Source organism: Diorhabda sublineata, chromosome 2 (assembly GCF_026230105.1).
Source record: "Diorhabda sublineata isolate icDioSubl1.1 chromosome 2, icDioSubl1.1, whole genome shotgun sequence".
NCBI lineage: Eukaryota > Metazoa > Arthropoda > Insecta > Coleoptera > Chrysomelidae > Diorhabda > Diorhabda sublineata.
The window spans coordinates 2,153,287-2,176,523 of record NC_079475.1 but is presented as its reverse complement, the minus strand read 5'-3'; the positions used below and the strand labels follow the sequence as shown (position 1 = coordinate 2,176,523).

Below are 23,237 nucleotides of genomic sequence, written 5' to 3'. Positions count from 1 at the left end.
GTTTAATCTCGATTTCGAGAGTCTCGATTCGTTTTATCTCGACTTTGAGAATATAATGATAAAAACAGAGCTACACAATTGAATATGTTGACGCACCAACTTAAATATTTAATGAAACATACGTTTAAATGATTCTTTAATTAAATTAATGAGTAGCAATAGAAGAAAATTTTGTATCGAGGTCTAACCATTACATTAATTAGTTGCACAGCAAGAATTTTTTTATTTGATATATTTAATATGCAAGTGACATCTGTGGCCATTAATAAGAGTCAATTACATAAAATTAATTGTAATGACTGAATATTATATTTGGTAAATAAACTGTTCGTCCAGTAACTGAATTTACTTGATATGCTTGATTTAAAATATTTATAAAGTTAATTTGTACACAGCCCTGGTGGGGAGTAGTTTCAACGCTAAGAATTTTAAGTGTAACATTGTTGACAATTTGGCATATTACCTGTAGATAACCATGTGTGTGTCTCGTGTGCCCAGTAAATAATCTGCCAATGAGAGTCATATTTCGCTTCACTTTCTTAGAATAACCTTCAGTTTTTGTTAGACAAAAATAGCAGTCGTCAAAATGGTTACTAGATTCCCGCCATACCGTTGGAATTGCAAAAGACATATCCCCTTTTATCCACTGCTACAATGACACGCAACAAATAACACATCACGCGTGGGGGGGCCCACTGCTTGTCTTGTTCTCCAATTAAAGTGCCAAAATATTTGAAATGGACTTTTTTCAGATTTTCGGAAAATGGCCTAGCTTGCTATTTAATCATAAATTCTCCACAAATAAAGCAAAATTTGTGAAGAGAAGTTTTGGAGCTGCAGCATGTATGACTCGACATTTTCGTCTTTATAATCACTTTTTGCACTATGAAAAAAGAACCACTTACCATGAAACTCAACAATTTTTTCATGTTTAGTTCAGATATTTTTTCGGCCACAACTTTTCCCGATATTAACCGCCCCTTTATAAAATTACCTACCTAATGTAATCAGAATTAAGCTATTAAAAAGGGGTACGTGTTAGGACTTAATAAATATTTTTACTGGAAGGGTATGTCCATTTTAAAAATAAAAGGTCTCGCCTGTGTTACGAAAATCTTGTCGGCCAGTGATTGGTTGATTGTCACGCAGAGCCGAAGTAACTGTCCAATGATATTACCAGTTTTACGATACATATTTTTCATGTAAGACTAGGAAGTTATTTATGAAGGTAAAAGAAGTGATTTATTCCGTATCCGCATTAAACTGTAAAATAAACTTTTATAAACTTCGTATTGTCTAAATTATTGCAAATCATAAGGCGCCAACTACAAAGTTTTGATCAAGTATCGACAAGTGGACCTCAACGTTAAGGTATTGCTTGCTTTGCCAAGTAAAATTGAGTCAATCTCAACTTACTTAAAATTGGTAGAAGAGAGGTCGAAGTCAAGTAATACGAATACTTTTTAGCAATCTGTAAAATAAATACAAAAAAGAGAAAATACGTGAAGCAAAAATTGCTCTAATGATCTGCGGCAACCTTGTAGTTAAAAATTGATGTCAAATATTCTAAGGCAGAAGTTCACCACCATCAAGAGACATTATACCATTCAGCAATTGCTTGGTAGAACAGAACCAGAACCTAAGGAGAATGAGAGAATTCGTCTCCAGATTTCTTAATTCTAAATGTGTAACAGGAAAAATGAATATTTGGGCTTCAATGCCCTTTTTGAACCTCATACCAATAGATATAGTTTATAAAAAATTGAGCACAAACTGAGTGAAAGGGAATCCTGGAACACGGGACAGGTTTAGAATTAGAACAAAATAAAATTTTTGATAAAATTCAATATAGAATGAAGTGGGATCAAAGCACTATCAGTAATACAGTTCAATGGTACAGACTGTTCGGAAACAAAGGAAATATGACTGGTATAGGTGTTTATTGTTCTAAAACAAATCATTCTGTGAGCTTGAAACAAATTTAATAATCTAGAAACATCTGACTTCATCTATAATGGGTTCTCGAGGAAACTGCTTAGGCGTATTTAATGAACTAGACAGAAATAATTTACCCTGTTGTGGTTATAAAGGCGCATTCGAGATCTCTAATAAACTTATGAAAAGAAAAGCCAAGCATGTTCTGGGAGCTAGTACCATATATGGAATGACTAAAAGAATGGAAAAAAGAAACGAATAAAAGCTTGGATCAATGAGACAACATGGTAGAGATAAGAAAAAAAGAAAATCTTTTTGGGAAACTAAAACCAACAAATATCAGTTTTTGATAGGTTATACTAGAAAATTCTAGCCTGAATGATCACCTCAAGATCAAACTGGTGAATAGGGTGATAGAGCAGATAGACATACCCAATCTAAACAACATTTAAAGACCTGTTCGGAAACTGAGTCTTGAATGGGAAACAGTAGTTTGAACAGAAGTTCTAATAGAAAATTGTAGCCTGAATAGATACTTTAACTGGTTAAAAGATACAACTGCAGATTCGCTAAACTAGAAGAGGAATCACTATTCACATACTTGCTGAATACAAGGCACTGTACAATCTCATATCTTTATACATAGAAATATACTACATAGAGCTGAAATGCGTACATAAACTAAATAATTCTTCATTCATTCAAATGCATACATTCTAAAGGATTGAATAATGGCATTAGAAAATACGGTATAAAATTATAAAAAACACAGAATTTATTTATTAATTATGTAAAACTGGTATTTACAATCAATGAACTCGTCAGCTAAATTCAAATGATGTTGCTGCACTTTATAACTGGAAAATTAGAGAATATAAATTAAATCATGGATTAAATTAGAAGTAGCATAAAATATCTTCACGGTTAAATATGATTTCATCAAAAGTAATATAAAGTTATTATTCACTATTTTTGAAGTAGTTACACGCTTTGGTTGGGTTGGGTTTATCTATGCTAAAGGATTCATATAATTCAATTAAAAACTGCCCCCTCAATATAGATATATTTTTTTATTACTATTAATATTGAAATTATTTAACACATTTTTTTACAGAATATTCCATTAGTGATAATCAAGATGTATCCGAGAAGAAGGAAGGCCAAGTAATTGTTGTAACTTCATCTAATTCTTCAGAAAATCCAGAATTTACTGTAACAATGACAACCGAATATATGAACCACTTGGAGAAGTCTGTACAATCACTTCAAGCCAAAGTCAAAGAATTGGAGGAACTACCTGGAAATTTGAAACTCTACGAAGCTATTAAACAGGAAGGATCCTCTCCCGTACTTGATATGTTTCAAATATTAAATTTACAAAAGAGGATGGATGCAGTAGATTTAAGTATTGAAAAATTAGCTTCAATGCTAGAAACTGCTGCTAAGGGATTTCCTTCACCTAGTAAGTGATATTTAGTTATTTATTAAGTATTTATAAGGATAATTAGCTCGAATTTGGTTACCGTGCTGACCATATTTTTCCTGTTCATTTCTATTATGACAGTATATGTACCAATTGCTTAATTTCATCACCGCACGAGGTTGAAAAATCGACTTAACTCGAGAGACAACTAATAAGTGTTTTGTTCAAACCAAAGTTTTTTAGATATTTTATTACAATTATATGATATTTGCTTGACAACATCCCTTTCACATTATTTTCAATCAGCGCGCTTAAAAAACAAGATTACAATAACTAAAAAAATATTTTTTTGTTTATAGGAACAAATTTGGTGAGTTATATACAGTGCTTTTCAGATAAAAGTATCCACCTTTAATAACTTTTGTAATACTGGTATTTAGAAAAAATCCAAAAACACGACAATTTATGTTGGAAGGGACAAGCATTATAGCTTATTTAAACTTACTGGAAAAGCCACCCCCTCACCCCTAGCAGCATCCCCTTTATTTTTTTAAATTACTTTTCATATTTTTTATGTAAAATTTGGATACTCCTCTTTGAGCTGATTTCAAAAATGTATAATACTTGTAGGTTAAAGTGGTTAGTTTATGAGATAAACAATTTTTCTTTTAAGAGCACAAATTTTACTTATTATTTACTTTCACCTTATTTGCCTGTACTAAAATGGTTTGTACAACAGTTCAAACTCTTTTAACTCTTTTTAACTGTGCTATTTATTCTACTTAAAAAATACAAACAACAAAAAACTCTACTTTTTATTAAAGTTTGACATTGTCAACTAGAATTTGTAGTCACTATTGATAGTGTAATTTGATACATTATTTATTTTGTTTCTCTGAAATGGTTTACTCTTTGCAAGAAAAAATTGAAATTGTAGGTTTATACTACCAAAATAATAATTGTGCAAGAACGGCTGCTAGAATATTTAACGAATTACATGACGGAAGACATGCAACTCATAAGTATGTAATTCAACTGATGGAGAAATTTACCACAACAGGGTCTGTTTGCAATAAAGTGCATAAGCGAGAGGGACTCGTAAATAACGAAGCAATCCAAGTGGCAATTTTAGGGCAAGTCAGCTTAGAGGCTCAACAACCCCAATCGTTGTCAACAATAAGTAGAGCGATCGGTGTTTCATATTCTACAGTTTTCCGAGTTCTACATAAATTCAAGTACCACCCATACAAAGTTAAGTTGGTGCACGAGTTGAATGAAGATGATTTTGATCGTCGTCTAGAGTTTTGCGAATCAATGACGCAAATTATCAATAACAATCCACAATTGTTAAACAATATTTGCTTTTCTGATGAATGCTCATGGTCATTAAATGGCTTAGTAAGTAGGCATAATTGTAGATATTGGGCTGAAAGTGATCCACATATTATGCGTGAATTCCATACACAACATCCCCAAAAGTTAAACGTTTGGTGTGGTATCCTAGGTGACCACATTGTCGGACCTTTCTTCATCAACGGAAATTTAAATGGTGAATCATATCTTGAGTTACTCAGGGAAGGGGTTGACCTACGTATTACAACAATAATAGAAAATGATGATAACCGTTCCGAAGATTTACTGGTATTTCAACAAGACGGAGCTCCCCCACACTATGCTATGCCTGTCCGACAATTTTTAAACGAAACATTCCCCGCTCGTTGGATAGGTAGAAGGGGGCAGATGATGGAGTGGCCACCTAGGTCACCGGATTTAACACCCCTAGACTTCTTTTTATGGGGGTATTTAAAAACAAAAGTTTATGCTACCCAACCAGAATCTCTGGATGATTTACGAGAGAGGATAGAAAATGAATGTCGACAATTAAATCCAACCGTATTAAACAATGTCAGAGAGGCATTTCAAAATAGATTATACCATTGTATGGAAGTGAATGGTACTCATTTTGAACACTTATTGTAACTTCATAATAAATAGCACAGTTAAAAAGATTAAAGAGTTTGAACTGTTGTACAACCCATTTTAGTATATATATTTAAATCATCTTTTTTATCTTTGCAAAATATAAAATTATACAAGCTCTTTAACTATTTAAAAAAAATGAAGTCTGAAAAATAAGTAGTGGATTAATTATATAGTAAAAAAAATAAATAATTGTAAGAATTTGTCTTGTTAGAATATATGGATCTTCAACAGGTCATGCTCCAATATTTTGTTTTTCGATTTTCTATCATATTCCAGTTTGTCCTGAATTTCTGTGAACTGGTTCATTCTCTTGCAGATCTTGCAGATTACACAGTACTTTCAGTCACATTCTAATAGTTACTGGGAGCGCCTGTGCATCGAGCGCACAGGCACATTTAGAAAACATTTCGTGCAACTAGCGCACACTACACTAAACTATCTTATGACTAGTGTAAAATAATTTAGCACCACAAATAGGGAAGGAATGCTTTCAAATAATAATCCAATTAGGGCTAGAATTTCGTCAATATTGTTGGACAAAATAACTCTCTCGCAAACAAAATGTTAACTTTTCAAATCAATTTCTTTGTTGGTCTCATCGACAATCATTTGTAGTATAGTTGGAATAAATATAGAACTCCAAATATCAATTTTAGATTAATTCTTCACACTATCTTTTAGACCTGGTAGCTACATTACTATATTCTCTCTACGAGTTCTGACGTTTCTAAGAGGTACACGCTTGTCCCATTTGGTAATTTTATCTTTTTCTATGAGGTCCAATAGTATTTCCGTTTTTCTCACTTTCATTATCCTTGATTTCTTCTTCAGATCTCTCCTTTCGGGTTGTTTTTTCCTCATCAAATTCTTCTTCTCTCTGAACAACAAATTCTATAACTTAAAAACATTTAAATATATTCCTTATACGAGGTCTGGCTATTAAATGACGAGACTGGTTTTATTTTAAAAATCATTCTACATTCGAATGGTCACCTTTTTTTCATTGATTCAAGCAGTGCTGGAAGTCTTCTTTGGTGAGAATCTTCAGGAGCTCTGCCGTTTTTTGCTTTACCGCTTCCATCGACTCAAATTGGGTCCCTTTCAAAGTAGATTTTATCTTCGGAAACAAAAAAAGTCGCGCGATGCCAAATCTGATGTGTACGGTGGGTGTTCGAGCACTGGAGTGCGCTTACTGGCCAAATACTGCTTCACATATAGCGCGTTATTAGCAGCTGCGTTGTCCTGGTACAAAATCGAGCCACTTTTTACGATCTCATTCTCCCAAAAATGACAAGTAGTAAGCTGCGCCTATCAAAAGGATAAACAAGTATAAATATTAATCCCACTACTAGTGGGAATAATTTGAGGAATTCTGTTGAGATTCGCCACCGGTATAACCGGAAGTCGTAGACAACTGAAAATACCGGTTGTTTCAAAATCTCTAGCAAGTTTTAACACTTGATGGTATATGAATGAAGTTACAAAAATTTTCATTAACATGGAGCGTTTCATTGGCACGTTTTTAGGCTTCAGAACTTGTAACACCTGCAAACGATAAATACGTGAGCAAATCCGTGAAACTCTTTAGGAACGGATTTATTTGGGCTGCGTATGTGAAGTATTCGAACACTCGCCCAATTCTACTTGCTCGAACTATACTCTATCCTTTAAGTATGTTATCAACTAGAGGAATACAAATTTGATACAGAACGCACGTTTTAACCAAATTACAAATTCCGGGTTTGCAAAATGTAAAATGCAGAAGGCAGAGAAAATAAATGCAATTGCCACCAACAAACAAAACAGTTCAAAATTTAAATCTATATTTTGGCCTTTCTATTAATGCTTTATTAATATTAATTAATTAATAATTAATGATACGTTTTTCGTCACACAAGGTTTTCGGCATAAGAAAAAACCACTACTGCCCAAATACTATAATACTCTATTCGGAATGATATTTTGTGAATAAATGAAAAATCTTACCAATTTTTTCCATTCCTGAAACGTTTTGTGTTTGTTTTTTTTATTTGATTATTTTTATGTGAATTTTGAAAATATCGTGGTATGCGTGCCTAAAAACGGTCGGAAATATCGCACTTACAGGTACCAGTTTTATTGTATACGGATTCGATTCTCATCAATGGCAATACGGACTCGATTCGGCAATCAGTCTTCAATTACATCATTTCATTCTGTAATAAGCGTCCATATAACAATAAAACATGATATTTATTTCCTAAATTTAAAGTTGTAAAAGGATAAATAAAATCGAAAGAAATATAGGAAATTTTTTTCGAGTTCATTTTTATTTCAGTTGATTAAAATATCGTAATCAATTTATTATTTTAAGATAATACAATGAACAATTGTTTATACTAAAGCAGAACATAATTATTATCATTCATCTAAGCTTTCATCATCACAATTATAATGTTTTTCATACTCTGATTCGTTATATTCTTCATTATTTTCATGTTGACTCAAAATTTCTTCAACTTTTAGTGGTGCCGCTGGGCCGTTATACCTCAATGGTTCGAGTTTATGGCTTTCCATGACTTGCCATACACATTTGGTTGGACCATATGAACCATACAATTTATTGATACAAAAGGAAGTATAGAGATAAGAAATACTGCAAGATTGGAATTATTTTTGAAATTATTTGCAAGTACAAGTGACAAAGAAGAATTTTATAAAGGCAAGATGAATTTTGATTCTAGTAACATTGCGCTGTGTTGGAAAGCCTTATCACAAAAAATTTGGTAAAATATGGTAAAAAATTACGGAATCAAAATGCATTTCATGTGATCTAACCGAATATGGATGGCAATTCACGGAAAATCATAAACTTGAACCATTGTGGTATAACGGCCAGCCCAGCGGTGCCACTAAAAGTTGAAGAAATTCTGTGTCAACATGAAAATAATGAAGAATGTGACAAATCAGAGGATGAAAAACATTATAATTTTGATGATAATAGTTTAGATGAATGATAATAATTATGTTCTGTTTTAGTATAAACAATTGTTTATTGTATTATCTTAAATTAATAAATTAAATAAATTTCGATTTTATTTATCCTTTTACAACTTTAAATTTAGGATCTAAATAACATTTTTTATTGTTATATGGACGCTAATTACAGAATGAAATGATGTAATTAAAGGCTATGATTGTCGAATCGAGTCCGTATTGCCATTGATGAAAATCGAATCCGTATACAAGAAAATTGGTATGAGCGATATTTCCGGCCGTTTTTAGGCACGCATACCACGCTATTTTCAAAATTCATATAAAAAAAGCAAATTAAAAAAAAGGTATCCAGAATAGAAAAAATTGGCAAGACGATTTTTTTCATTAATTCACAAAATGTCCTATCGAATAAACCGTTTTTTATCGAAATCCGCGATAACGGGAAAATATTTTTGCTTTTTTCAAATAATTTTTTTCATACTTTCGGTTAAATAAATCGACGCTTACCGAGTGCATTTTGTAGCTGTCAATTTATGTAAACCTTTTGCAATTATGCGATCACGGGTTTTTTGAGATTACCAGATCCCGGACTATTACTATTATTTTAGAGCAGTGGTTCCCAACCTTTTATATCTGGCGACCCACCTTTTGATGTTTTTTATTTTAGCGACCCATCCCCCACCCGTTTTTATATAAATTTATATATATATATATATATATATATATATATATAGGCTTTCATTTATATAAGATTTATATCGTGTATATATTATATGCGTGGTAATGGAAAAAATGGAAAAATGTCAATAAATAAGTACACAGTTTAGTAATGAAAAAAATAAGAGTATTTTCATTATATTGATTATTGCAAATAATTTGACTCTAAGACTAGTGTGACTTCTGGCATTGTTTCGACTGCACCAGTGATTCAATGTCAGGGTTGAAATTTGTTATTTTGAGTCTTAAGTCACTTTCCACAGCCAGTCTGTTCCTATATTTGCTCTTGATATGCACCAAAGCTGAAAAGGCACGCTCACAAAGATATGTTGTTGAAAAAACTATTAAGAATCTCATTGCTTTTTCAAATAAACCTGGATAGCTTGGCTTAACATTCAGCCAAAATGAGGTCAAACTTTTCTCCTTGAACATCGTTTTCATGATGGAGTCACATGATAACTCAATTAAAGCATCTTCCAGAGAAAAAAAAACAGATTGATAATAGAATATATTTTTTTCACTTTTCAGAGGCCCGCTGCAAACGTACTGATTTGGCCAAACCTTCACTCCAAATCTTTACGTGTGTACTGGGCCTAAAATCTGCAGTAAGTATATCAACCAGCTGTCAGCTGTTCTGAAAGTAATGAACTGTTTTTTCACGAACGTAAATAGCTAGGCATTGAGAACGTAAAATTCAGAAAAATATGTAACAAACTGGAATAACTGACTATAAATTATAACTATAAAAAAATTAGAATTAAATACTTTTAACAAAAAAGTTAGTCTAAAAATTAGTATATACCTGGGCTGCCGCTAAGTTGGCATTCTTTAAATTTTCCTCGTCAAATGTATTTTGTATCCACTTATTAGTGGTCAATATTGGTGGAAAGTATCGCGTAGGTTCGGATGACAAGCCTCGTAAATGTTCAAGTATAATTTCTAAAGTTGCTGGATCGACTGTGAGCTCATGGAAATCTAAAAATTCATTCATCAACGGGAATGAATCAAATTTATTTGCTTGGACCTTTTGATGCCATCTATAAATTTTTTTAATTGTAGAATCAACTCTTTTTTAAACGAAAAATCTATGTACATCTTCTCCTTGTAATGTCTAATTAAGGATGTTCAGTGAGCTAAAAATGTCAGCCAGATATGCCAGTTTTATCAGCCACGTTTCATCATTGAGGCAATCACAGAGAAAATGTTTGGCCTTTTCTTTGCCATCGGGTTCCAACTGAACTAAAAGCAATCTAACTTCGTCTCGAAGCTCAAACAAGCTGGAAAGAACCTTTCCCCTTGACATCCAACGCACTTCACAATGTAGAAGCAACTGTTTATGATTGATTCCCATTTCATCACACATTACAGTGAACAACCTCGAGTTTTTAGATTGTGCTTTGATTAAGTTCACAATTTTTACGGCATCTTTAAGTGAGCTTTTGAGATCTGGGTTCATTCCCTTGACCGCTAATGCCTCCCTATGAATGCTACAATGGGTCCATTCAACTAACGGAGCTACTTCCTTGACTTTAGCTACTAGTCCTGTATATTTTCCTGACATAGCACGAGCTCCATCGGTTGTAAGCCAGACACATTTAGACCAATTTAATCCATTTTCGTGGATAAAACTATTCAATGAGTCAAAAATGTCTTGGCCTGTTGCAATAGTCTTTAGTGTCTGGCAAAATAAGATTTCTTCTTCAATTGCTCCATTGAAAGTAAACTTTACAAAACATAATAAATTAGCATTGTCAGCAATATCTGTACTTTCGTCCATTTGTAAAGAATAAAAATCACTTTCTTTCAAAGCAGATATTAAACTCTACTTTACATTGATAGACATTTCCTCGATTCTACATTTCACTGTAGTGTTTGATAGGGATATTTTACCTATCTGTTGACCTGCTTTTTCGTCAAGCATAAGTGAGGAAATTATTTTTGCCCTAGGCAAAATAAGGTTTTCACCTGCTGTGTGAGGAGCACCATTTTATGCTATTAGCAATGACAGCTGGTATGAGGCCATGGTAATTTTTTTATTACCTTGCCCCAACGGCACATTCTCCATATTCGACCGAGTCGAAAATAGTTCTGGTTGATGGTTGAGGCACTATAACGTCTTTACTAGTAGAAAGACGATTAACCTCACCTTCGTTAGTAGATTCCTGTTTTCTCTTAACACACGACCCAGATTTCAGCCAATTCTCCATTGTCGTAAACAGTCATAACACTACTTCACTACTTTTAAACCAAAACAAAGCTATACAAATAAATTATCAAGCCGCGTGCTGCTAGTTGCCAGACTGCGTGAGTGAACAGAACAAATAACCGAGACGAGTGACAGAGTGGGAGAAAACCGGTCCAACTGGCTTGCCCCTGTTGCCACATCGTGCACGGCAACTTTGCGCTACTGTTTTTTGTACATCATATAAATTGCAAATAATTATTGGCTAGTAAGAACTGGCAAAAATTGCACCAAATATTTGTTATATATTACAACCCACTAATAAAAAATTACTTCGTGATGATCAAATGTGATGCTGAAGAATCAGTAAATTTTTGTATTTTTTCACAAAAGCCTTGCCGCGACCCACCTAAAATCCGTCCACGACCCACTGGTGGGGTTGGGAAACGCTGTTTTAGGGTATTTAGAGTGTTAATAAACTTCTATGTAACGGTTAATAAAACTATTCCCCTGTAATGTGTTCACTTATTTTGGTTGAATTAACTGATATCTGGATCTTGCTTTCAAATCAAGGAAAATCGGAATTATTATATAATGAGCTAGTACTTTCAAACTGAGGTGAATTCTTTTATTCATATTTGTAACGGATAATTTCAGCTTTTGAAGAAAATGGAGGACTTGAAGACCTGGGAAGACGAGTTAAAGCACTTGAAGACCAATTTGGCAAACGAGGTACGTATCAATAAAATAGTTAATGATTCATTCATTGTTACATTAGGATTTCAAAGTAGCGATATAATCGAAAACGAGTGAATATAAATAGTATAAAAGTAGATGTAACTAAAAATTCTCTTCCAAATTTCTTAACAATAACTTAAGTGTGATTTTTCAGTCCAATCAAATAGTAGAGCGATTTCTTAGTCCAATAAAATTAGTTGTCCAATCAAATAGTAGAGCGATTTTTTGGTCCAATCAAATTAATTATCTAATCAAATAGTAGAGTGATTTTTTAGTCCAATAAATCTTTTTTCTCGCCATTGATATAAGACACTTCATTTGTTGAGAGCTTTTACTGTTCTTATTCTCATACAAATACTTGAGAGATAATTCAAAATTTAGAAAATATATCAAGCAATGTCGTATTAGCAGCCATATTCGTAGACGACACCGCCATATTAGCATCACACGAAGTTTCAGCTTATAGCTTCACGTCGATAAAGTAGAAAACTGGTTAAAGAAATGGTGAATTGAAACAAATGAATTTCAGTCTGTTTGGGAAACTTTCAGAAACCGTAAAAGCGAATATACAAAAGTTACTCTAAATAATCAAACTCTAGACTTGCACCTAGATAGGCGAAAACAATTATGATTGAAATTAAGATATTTATACTGGCTGATAGACAGAAAATCAATCACATCAAATCAAGCCCATTTTGATGTGGGGATCATCAGCCAATTCCAATCGAAAGTCCTAATTATTATTATAGATAATCCATGTTTTGTGCCCAAATTTCTTTATAGCTTATGAAATTCAAGTGGAATCGGTCAACGCGGAAAGAAAAAAACTTATCCGTAAGCTACAAAAATAGGTGAAGATATCACCCAATTAGACTGACATCTAGCGTCAGGATACAACCAACAGCACCATAGCACCATAGACTTAAACGACATGATCTTTCAATTATAGATTCGTTTTCTGAGTGTGCCCAATGATATAAAGTATCAGAAAGAAGCAGTACAAAATTTTAATAATACGAATATTAATTTCAATCATATATTTGAAATTGTAGGTTCAAAGATGTCAAGAGGTTCAAAAGGATTGATCAAAAAGGTAGGTCCTACTTCTTCCAAAGAAATAGCTAAGGAATCCAAGGAGTTTGAAGGTGAAGATGATGATATTGCTACTTCTATTCAAAATTTGAAAAAGGAGATAGAAGCTATAAAAGAAGTCCTATTCAAAAATGAATCTGTTTTTGGTGAGTTTTAAAAAATGTTAAATCAAATTTCAGCACAAGTTTCAAATATTTGTCTATTGACAGTGTGGATCAATTGCTGATTCGTCAAAGTTAGGTTAGTGGGCGGTCAGGGATTGTTCCGTACATAGATCTTGCACCTTGCAACGTCACTAGGCGAATTGTCAGGCTTATATATATATATATATATATATATATATATATATATATATATATATATATATATATATATATATATATATATATATATATGTTTGACCTCGCTGGGCGGATCGTCCTTGATACCTATAACATGTAAATGTGTCATAAGAGACAATCTTTGATTGAAAGGCCAGTTACCAGTCGTATTTTGTGCCTGTTCAAGTGGAGTAGTTGAGTGGTGAAACAGACAGACACATTTATATGTGTTTTCATTACCATAAATCCTCGAAGAGCTTTTGTTGCCAGCAGATGTAATAGATATGTTAACTACACCAAGAATGGGTTCTGGACTCATTGATGAACCCGAACATCAACTTGCCCTTGTTGAACGAGTGAATAGGCACCCAAACGAGCTGCAATCGATTCAGTTCAGAATTTTTTTGGCTTTCTAGACTGTTTGTACTCTGTGATGTGTGCCCTCTTATTAAAAACGGTCACAGACGCCATTTGGTTTCGAGAAATAAAGGTCTTCTTTCACTTTCGGAGAAACAGAAGGTTTCGAAATATTTCCAACTCTTAGATCTGAAGACAGAATCCGAGAGAAAATATCTAAAATTTGTTGCGAAATATAAATGAGTGGAAAAAAAATCTCTCCCTGTTTTAGTTTATCTCAATATCTAAGTATGATTCCAAATCCTGAAATTAGTTGTTTTTTTATGAAATCACCGCGGGGTTCTTCATTTGGGAACCACCTATGACATCTTTTTCACCTGCTTAACCCAAATTTAATTACGCTCATAGTCGTCGAATGTTAAGTTTTGGAATATTGTAGTTGCGTAAAATTGGTTCCTCATAAACTTTTCATTTTATAATTCTTTTTCGAATGAATGTTCTTTCTTTGTTTATATCTCAAATTAGAGAAGAGGGACACCCCCAATTTTTTTGATGCACCAACCAACTTCGACCTAGTCGCTAAAAGTGATCTATTTTTTGGGTCGCTGAATACGAATATGAATATACGAATATTTTTATCTAAAATATGGCCACAATTCTAATTATAATAAAATAAAGACGTAAATTAAAACTTTTTTTATTAATCATCATCATATAACATTATTTCCATTTGTACAAGATTTATTACATTTTAGATTAGATTGTTTGCTTCTTTGCTAGATGCTGATTATCCAGAGCAGGAACACAAATACTTTTGTAAAACCTCCATTGCGGTAATGCCTTCGTTATAATTCATGAATATCATACCATTCTCAACTAACCACCGATGACTATTTATATCTTTTGATATGATTATTGCTTTTGTTGCTTGATTCCATTCATTGATTTGCCATTTTGCTCGTAATATGTGCTGTTTTAAAGCTGGCTACTCTGTCAATGGAAACCATTTTCTAAGCAGCAATATAGTATCTTAAAGAATTTATTGAATTCCGCAAAGCTTTTGAATTTTTTGCCGAATCATATAGTATGGTTAAAAATTGCTTACTATTTCCAAACTAGTCTTCGAGTCAACTTCGGTTAAATTTGCCAAAGCACTCAATTCATCATCTGATATTTTACTCAGGCCGTAATAAACAGTTTTCTTTCCAATAAAAAAAAAACGCTGAAGTAGTATCGCAGCCACTTAACGCGTGTGCCGCAGGTAATGCTGCAATTAATGATATGCGTAGTGTTTTCACAATTATGTGAATCGGTATTTAAGGTCTGTGATCGAGCCGACTCACAATTTTCCCAGTGTAAAACCAAAATTCTGGTTCTAACTTGAAATTGAGATAATTTGCCAAGAGTAAAATGAATACATCAGTGTCAGGTGATTCAATAATAATAAGTTGATCACCAAATTCGATACAATATGACTGGAAAATTATACGTGTGTCAGTATCAATATGACTGCACGCAATCTTTCATCAATGAAAGTAGAGCTGTTTTGAATAACAAATGTAGATTTTCGTGGCTTTAATCCACCAGTCGAAAAAACTTTTATCGCTACCAATCATGACATCGCACTTAGGTAGATGTTCTTTTAAATATTCACATATAAATTTGGTAAGGTTCCATTTATTTTCATTATTCGAGAGTACTTTCTTCAAATCATTGAGTGCACGATTTCCAGTAATGACTTTCATTCGTAATATTTTATTTCTTTTTTCTGATTAAAAAAAAACATCATAACCATCAAAAATTTCGTGAATCTTGACTTAATGTGAATTCATTTTTCTGGTGATACTTGAAAAGAACATACGAGGGTTGTCTGAAAAGTTTCCGACCTCAACCGTCAGCACTTATCAGGAAATCGATTGGCACATGCGTTGAGGTATACTCCCTATGTACTATTTAACAATCGTATGAATGCGTCTTTGTGAAGATTTCAGAAAATGGAGAAATTGGAGCTTGAAGAAGAGTTAGACATTGTGTACCGAGATACTTAATCAGTGATATCATCGAAAGTATTCACCAAATGGTAATCGACGACCATCAGATCAAGCTTAGAAAGATAGAAGACGCTATCGATCAATCAAAAGAACGTATTTGTCATATACTTTTGGAGAATTGTGCATGCACGAAGCTATCAGTGTATTGGGCGTTTAATCCCTTCGGACCAAAAGCTCATTCGAAGGAATATTTTCTTATAGATGTGTTTTAAACAGAATGAGTCTGATTTTTTCGATTATAACTGTAGATGAAACTTGGATGCACCACTCCTGAAACGAAACAACAGTCAAACAGAGAATTGCAAAGGGCTAACCTGCTTCGAAAAAGGTAAAGACGGAAAGTCGGAAGTATGATTGAAATTAGTTAACCAACTACCGTATTCATCAAATCTGACCCCAAGCGACTTGTTACTGTTTCCTAACCTCAAAGATTCACTTGCGGAAAAAATATTTTCACCAAACGAAGACGTTATCTCATAATGTAACGACAGGTATTTGTATCTTTGGTATGTCGGAAAATTTTTATATAACTCTGGTAAGAGACTTCAAAAGTTTAATGGAAATTTGAATGAATGAAAAAGTTTATGAAAGTTATCCTGAATATCCTGTTAACTAAGCTGTCAAATTCAATACGTGAGTGGTTGTTTCAAAGAAACTTATTTCACTTTTTTTGGGGAATAAATTGTTCATAACAATAAAATTTGATCATTTATCCTTGAATTTTAGATATTTAACAAATTGTCGATAACCAGTATAAGATTGCCGTTGTCATAAATTGAGCATATAGGAATTCATATTCTGAAAATGTATTTATGTCAAAATTTTGAATTATCCCATCGATGGTAAAATTTCGAAAGCTCGAAGTCGATTTGTTGAAATTTTATAGGAGGAAGAAAAATTGATTACGACTTTCAATTCAGTTACTTGAAAAACAATGTAAGCTGCAATATGGCCTTAAGAATTTCAGTTTTTGGAGGAAACCTTATCACTTTTTGTGCAAGTGCTTTGTTATTAAAAAAAACAACTTACGAGATTTTAACATGTAATTCGTAAGATTTATTCGTACTTGGGAGGTTTTGTGAATATTTATCCAATTAATTTATTGGCAAAGGATAGTTTAAACACAACGCTAAAAAACAAATAATATATTTTCATACGCTTTTAAACGAAGTAATCAGAAAAATACACATAGACCAAATATAATACATTAACATTGCTACACAGGAATAAAAATGTTTAGCCATGTAAAAGATTTTCATAAAATGTCCTAAAATCTTCAGGTATAATTTTTTTCAATTCCTGTAAATGATTGTACTTATCCGGTTTTATTTTTAGTTGCCCGGAATATAGATTAGAAACAATCGAGTTTTCTTTTCGTTTTTTTACTCGCCTGGGTAGCTCCGCCCAGTTGTCCCCATAATTTATTTTATAGTTAATACCATCTAACCTGTAGGCTAGACATTGCATATCTGTAACTTTAGGATCTTCGGTTGTATTACCAGGACGAATTCAAGAATAACTGAATATTTTTGGAAAAAATCATGAAAAATATTATGAACCCTGTATGGGTTTCTTTAGTTTTGCCGTTTTGCAAATCTGAACGTAGCAACCAAGCACATAAACCTCTACATTTTTCAGTTTCCTCTCAATACAAGCATAAATTGAGTCACTCTCCATTTGAGTGTGATACTTTTCAAGGAAATATTGATAGATTTCAAATTTTTTACTCTCAACAAAGTTTATTAGGGAATTAGATAAAGTTACGTTACGGTTTTGGTACCCACATCCGTCACTAAAAATCGTTATAATTTTAGTATCTTGAGTCAGATTTTTATTAATATAATCCAGAATGATTGAGGTAAACTCATTGGCAGTTACTCCACCAGCACCTTCGTGCCAGATGTAACAGTCTGCTATACCATTAACCATGTTATAAAACGTAAAATTCGTTTTATAATACGACACAGAAACTCGCAATCTTGGTGCCGCGAACACAGCTTGTACATCCATGGTAAATATTAATGTAGATGAATTAGTCTTAGCGAGTTCTTGTTGGATTTTTTTCTCAGCCCGAGCCAAATTGTTTCATGCGATATGCGCTTGAATTCATCTTCTTTGATGGTTCCCACAGAGTATTTAGTGCACGTATCGCATATTTTAAAATCGAATAGAATAATATAATCGCTAAAATGTTATATTACTTCGGTTTAAAAACAGACAGATTTTGTTCATGAAACTCTTATCTAAATGTGATATGGCTTAAAGTTTTAAATTTTTGTCGCTCACATTCACTAGTATAAAATCTGTACACATATCATTAATATTTTGCCACTGGGAATCTAAATATGATTTAGCTGTAACTAAACGACAATAATGACTTTCCATCCATCTAATATTTCGATTTTTCTTCTACGTTGGTGTGTTAATTGTTGGCAAATTAGGGAATTCCAAATTACTTTTCATCCAACTATGGAAACTCCGTTCTCCAATAGCAATAGTTTCAAGAAACATTTTCTTGCAAACTTGTCTTTGCATATTTTCTTTTTTAAGATTAAATACGTAAGAGACATTTCTTGACTTACTTTTAATTTGTTTAATAATTCACAGGAATATGTTAAACAAATACTACGAGTGCGATGAAATTTAACAGGCGCCGCATCGACCAATCCCGATATATAAATATTTTTTTCACTCCAATCTAGGTTTTATCAAAAATTTTCAAGTATTGACATCCTTTCTTCCATAATAATCGGCACTAAAACTTCTTGGATTTTTTGGAAATAATGCAATCACAAGTAGGACATATTTTCCTTGATTATTTCTCAATTTTGTTATAGATTTTTGTTTTCTTATTCAATTTAATTTTAATATTTTAATTTAATTTAATATAATTTTCTCATGTCACTCGTTTCAATCTATTTTTATTACGTTCCCAGTTGAAGCTATTCACGTTTTTTCTTTTAGATCTTTCACGTTTAGGAGCAACAGTTTGATTTGTCTTATTTTGATCATTTTCTGAGAAACTTTCAGATCCCGAAGAGCTCAGATCCCGCTCAATATCTGAAATAACATACTCAGAACCACTGTCACTAGGTTCGTTATTAGAAATATATTAATGTCTTATTGTCCTGTATTATTCAAGTCAAGGATTAATAAGGAGTTCCTCCAAAAGTGATGTTGGCATCGTGGAAATAATTGTTTCAGAAAAAATAATACTACCAGTTGATACTTGTTTCTCAGTGATATTGTTCAAAATATTCAAATCATCACCGATGATAAAGCTACTACTGGCTCTTAAATCTGTCACCAGAATATCATTTTGATCCTGCAAAAACCATCTTGGGTTTTATTCTTCTCCATTCTACAAGACATTAACATTAACAACATATTTAGAAATCACGGTAATATTAGATTGATAAACGATTTACCCAGTGATATTTTTGTCAAATATTACACTCACAATATATTTACCACGACTACCATGGTTATCTGACATAACTATTTGATTGATTTGATATGAACCTTTAGGGCACAAAAACAAACCTTAAGTTACCTTACCGCGAAATGATTTTTGGCGCGACTCGGACTTAACCTCACTTTAATTTTTCATTAAAAATATATAAATAACAAAACCTCCTAAGTCTACTAAAGAAGTTTCTTTCTTTATATATTTTTCACATCAATCTCGCTAGCTTTTGAAAGATATCACTACAAATATCAAAAACTGTTTATGAACTTATGAACTTATGAATTTTTCTAAAAAATTTTCACATCAAAAACCCATAAATGATAAAAATTGCCTTACGAGGTTTTGCAATTTAACCATCGCGATGAAAATTTTGAATGAAAGGAAAATTTATTGATTAATTCGATAATGTTGCTTACACAAACAACGATTTTTATTTATGAAATAAATATAAATTTCAAAAGCCTTATTTATATTCTAGCGACTGATGATCGTAGAGAGTCGACTGTTGAAAACCAACCCGTTGAGATAAGAATTAAGGGCGTTGAAAACAAACAAGCAGAATTCATAGACCAGCTCAATTCGTTGGACTACGGTTTTAGTAGACTTCTCAACACGTTGCAAGGCAGAGTTGAAGATCTTGAAAGAGATGTGGGTGAACTTTTAGAAAAAATACATATGATGCCAATTGGTGGAGAAATGGGTGATACCACAAATATCGATTCAATACAAAAACAACTCAAATCAATGGAAAGTGACTTCGAAAATATAATGGAGAATGTAAAGAAACTAACAGATGAAAGAGCTGCAAAGGAACACGCAATAGATGTTCTCATAGAACAAATAGAATTACTAAAAACTGTTAAAGCTGATAGAGAAGATCTCGAAGATGCATTAGCCGATAAAGCGGACGCTTGTCAAATAAACAGAAAAGTATCTTACGAACAATTCGACCAAGCATGTGGGGATATAAATAAAAACTTGGAAGAAGCATTAGCCAAGCTTGCTCAACAGGAAACATTATGGACCCAAACTCTGACGAGCATTCAAGGTGAAGTTGGTAGCAAAATGGATAAGAATGAGCTGACTCCATTACGAGAATTTATTAATAATAAACTGAAATCGCTACAAGAAAAATTCAAAGCTCTTTCAGCGATGAAGAAAGAACAAGAAGCAGCTGGCACCAAAACTAGGTTCCTAAGAAACGTCAACTGTATATCATGTGATAAAGACGTAGTTATGCGTAGAGATGTGGATTCATCTATGTATCCCAAACCGTATTCCTTACCACCCACGAAAAGCGTCGGTCCATATTTAGCATACGAGCTAGACCAGTTGAGAAAACAACAGAAATGCATACCAAGTAATAAAAACATCAATATGTTTGAGAATGCTTTGCAAAGTAGTCGATCTGCAAAGAGTACAGATCATATCTGTAATAGATATTGCGGTGGTAGCCACACTGTTACTACCCCTCACCAGAGAGTTACGCGGTTAGTATTAACAGATTTTACGAAGGTTATTTGAAAAGTTTCACCTAATCACTTTCATGTTTCAACGTTCAGCTATGCTGTCACCTTTTCAAACCTTTCAAATGAAAATTTCTCTCCTGTCAGTAAAACGATAAAGTAGGAAACAGAACAGATTCTGTGTGGACCAAATCTGGTGAATATCATGGTGGTCAACTAATTCGAAGTGCAATTTTAACTATAGTGATCACCGACGTGCTAGAAGGTGCGTAATCCTGATGGAAAATCACTTATTTTTGTACGGACACTTTTTGCAATTTCTTCTATTACATTAACACCTTTTTGAAATAAATCGGTGAACAACATGTCAGAACTATCCTAATAAATCGGTTGCCACCACTTTTCCGGACGATGAAACTTTCTTTGTTTTTTTCGGAGCAAGTTCACCTTTTGCAATTCATTGCCTTGATTCTATTTTCGGTTCTGGAGTGTAGTAGTGGATCTAGGCCTGGAAAATGTTCATTCCAACACGCTTTCCGTCTAAAGTGAGCAGATAACTTATATATGCAGAATTCTTGAGTCAATATATGATAAGTCGATAGCGTCTTCTATCTCTCTAAATTTAATCTGATGGTCGTTTAGTACTATTCAATGAACATTTTTGATAATATCGCAGTTTATCGCAATTTTTGCTGGATCTGAACGCTAATTGTCAGCCGAACCCAAAATTTTAGGGTCGTAGATCTATCTAATTCCTTTCCAATTTGTGTAGGCAAATTACCTTTCAACAACAAATATGTAATCTCGATACTCAACTTTTTCCATTTTCAGAAAAATGTTCATAATGACAAGATTGTCAAACAGAAACTATGCATCCAAAATTACTGAAATTTTAGTGAGAATCATCGCATGCGCTGTAACGTTTTCACTGCTCACAGTTTGCGCTTTACTTTTGTTGTTATAAACATTATACGATATAAACTTACCAACTTCTTTTTGTAAATAATTTTCTTTATAAGATATTTCTACATTTTATCTTTGAATAGAAATATTCACATATTATATTTCATATCTGTTTTGTAGTTTTGTATATACTTGTTGGTGACATACGGGGTTCCCGAAATTTGAGTTATTTAATACAATTTAATTTGTCTTTTTGTTGTACTATATCAATTTAAGCAAATTTAATGTTTGGTTTATTTTCTTTTGAGGCTAAGTCTTGGTCTCCAGGACGTAAGCGTTATTCGAAATTTGCCAGACGTGGTATAACTGGTTGCAGAATTATGTTGCTTGTAAGAGCAAAGTTGTTTCCCCTTGGAAGGTTCCAGCAACATCTAGTTAACTTTACACGAATTAAGTAATTCGTGCAGTATTTTTGTAAATTTTGTGGATATTGATTTTTGGTTGTTCAGTCCGTTGAAAGGTTGTTTTGATGAGTGATTTGTTAGCTGGTGTTTTTGAAATTGAGCAATTGTTGCACCTGGCTAGATTGTCGTCATGACATGTGCTCAAGAAGTCTGTTACTAACTTCATTCATATTTTCCTTTCGACTGTCAACCGATGTGGAATTTTTCATTATGGATTTGATTATAAAATTTTAAATTCTGCTCCAAATTTGATATTTGCTGAAGTCGTGTTATTTCCGACTGAGAATTTGACAATTGGAGAGGTAGTTACCTTGTTCTTTTGGTCAGCGAGCGTGGTAGCATGAAGATTAATTTCTCCAGAGATTTTTGAAAAGCAGGATTTAGCCGGCCTAAAGAAGCCTTCCGCCGATTTCAAAAATTCTGAAATATAAAATTGTTAATTGACTTCTAATAAGAAGTAGATGTGGGTTGCCTTCATTAGAAAAGAAGAAACTTAGTTTTGGACATCGACTCTTTATTGGGGATCACCGACCTTTATTGGAGTTTAAAACTTAGACGACTTCAAGTTGGAATTAACGTCAAACCCAAACTCGTGGAACTACCGAGTCCGGGAAAACTAATCGAATGAACCTCTTCTTAACCACATCCCACCGACATTTGTATTCTTCTGACAAGTAGGGAGCCCTTATGTTTTGTTAAAGGTCAGATCAACTTATATTAATTTTTGTTTGTCGTTAAATTTACTTCATTATTTTCTTTTATACTTCCTAATAATGAATTTCAAAATTTTTGTCTCACCATAAATGTCTATAGTCCACAATTAAAATTCTCATATTACTGTATACCAACAAACTCATGAGTTTTGTGGGTAGTTTTTTTATAATTTCAAATACAACTAGTGTACACTTATTAATAGATTGAAACATTTTTTTATCAAAATAATAATTGTTAATTTCTTGGTCAAGATTGCTTGTAATCTTTAAATTTCATTTTTTTAAATACAAATCATTGTGCGTTGGTTGTCTTAAGTTAGCTTTATTTCTAAAGATATCTCATACCCATTTCTTTAACTTTCTGCAGTTAGGTTAATAAATTGAGTGGCGCCCCATTTAAGATTTGAGAACATATTAAAATTTTTGTACACCATAAACACTACAAAAT

General features: G+C 32.9%; 1 protein-coding gene across 1 annotated transcript in view; it reads left to right on the top strand.

Moving 5' to 3' along the window:
• The window catches only part of LOC130453123 (rho-associated protein kinase 1-like), a 32,481-nt gene that overhangs the window by 5,391 nt on the left and 3,853 nt on the right, over positions 1-23,237 (top strand). Inside the window, exons 3-6 of the mRNA XM_056792729.1 lie at positions 3,050-3,397; positions 11,874-11,948; positions 13,007-13,192; positions 19,722-20,733. Of these exons, the coding sequence (XP_056648707.1) occupies positions 3,050-3,397; positions 11,874-11,948; positions 13,007-13,192; positions 19,722-20,733 (1,621 nt within the window). The remainder of the gene's footprint in view (positions 1-3,049; positions 3,398-11,873; positions 11,949-13,006; positions 13,193-19,721; positions 20,734-23,237) is intronic.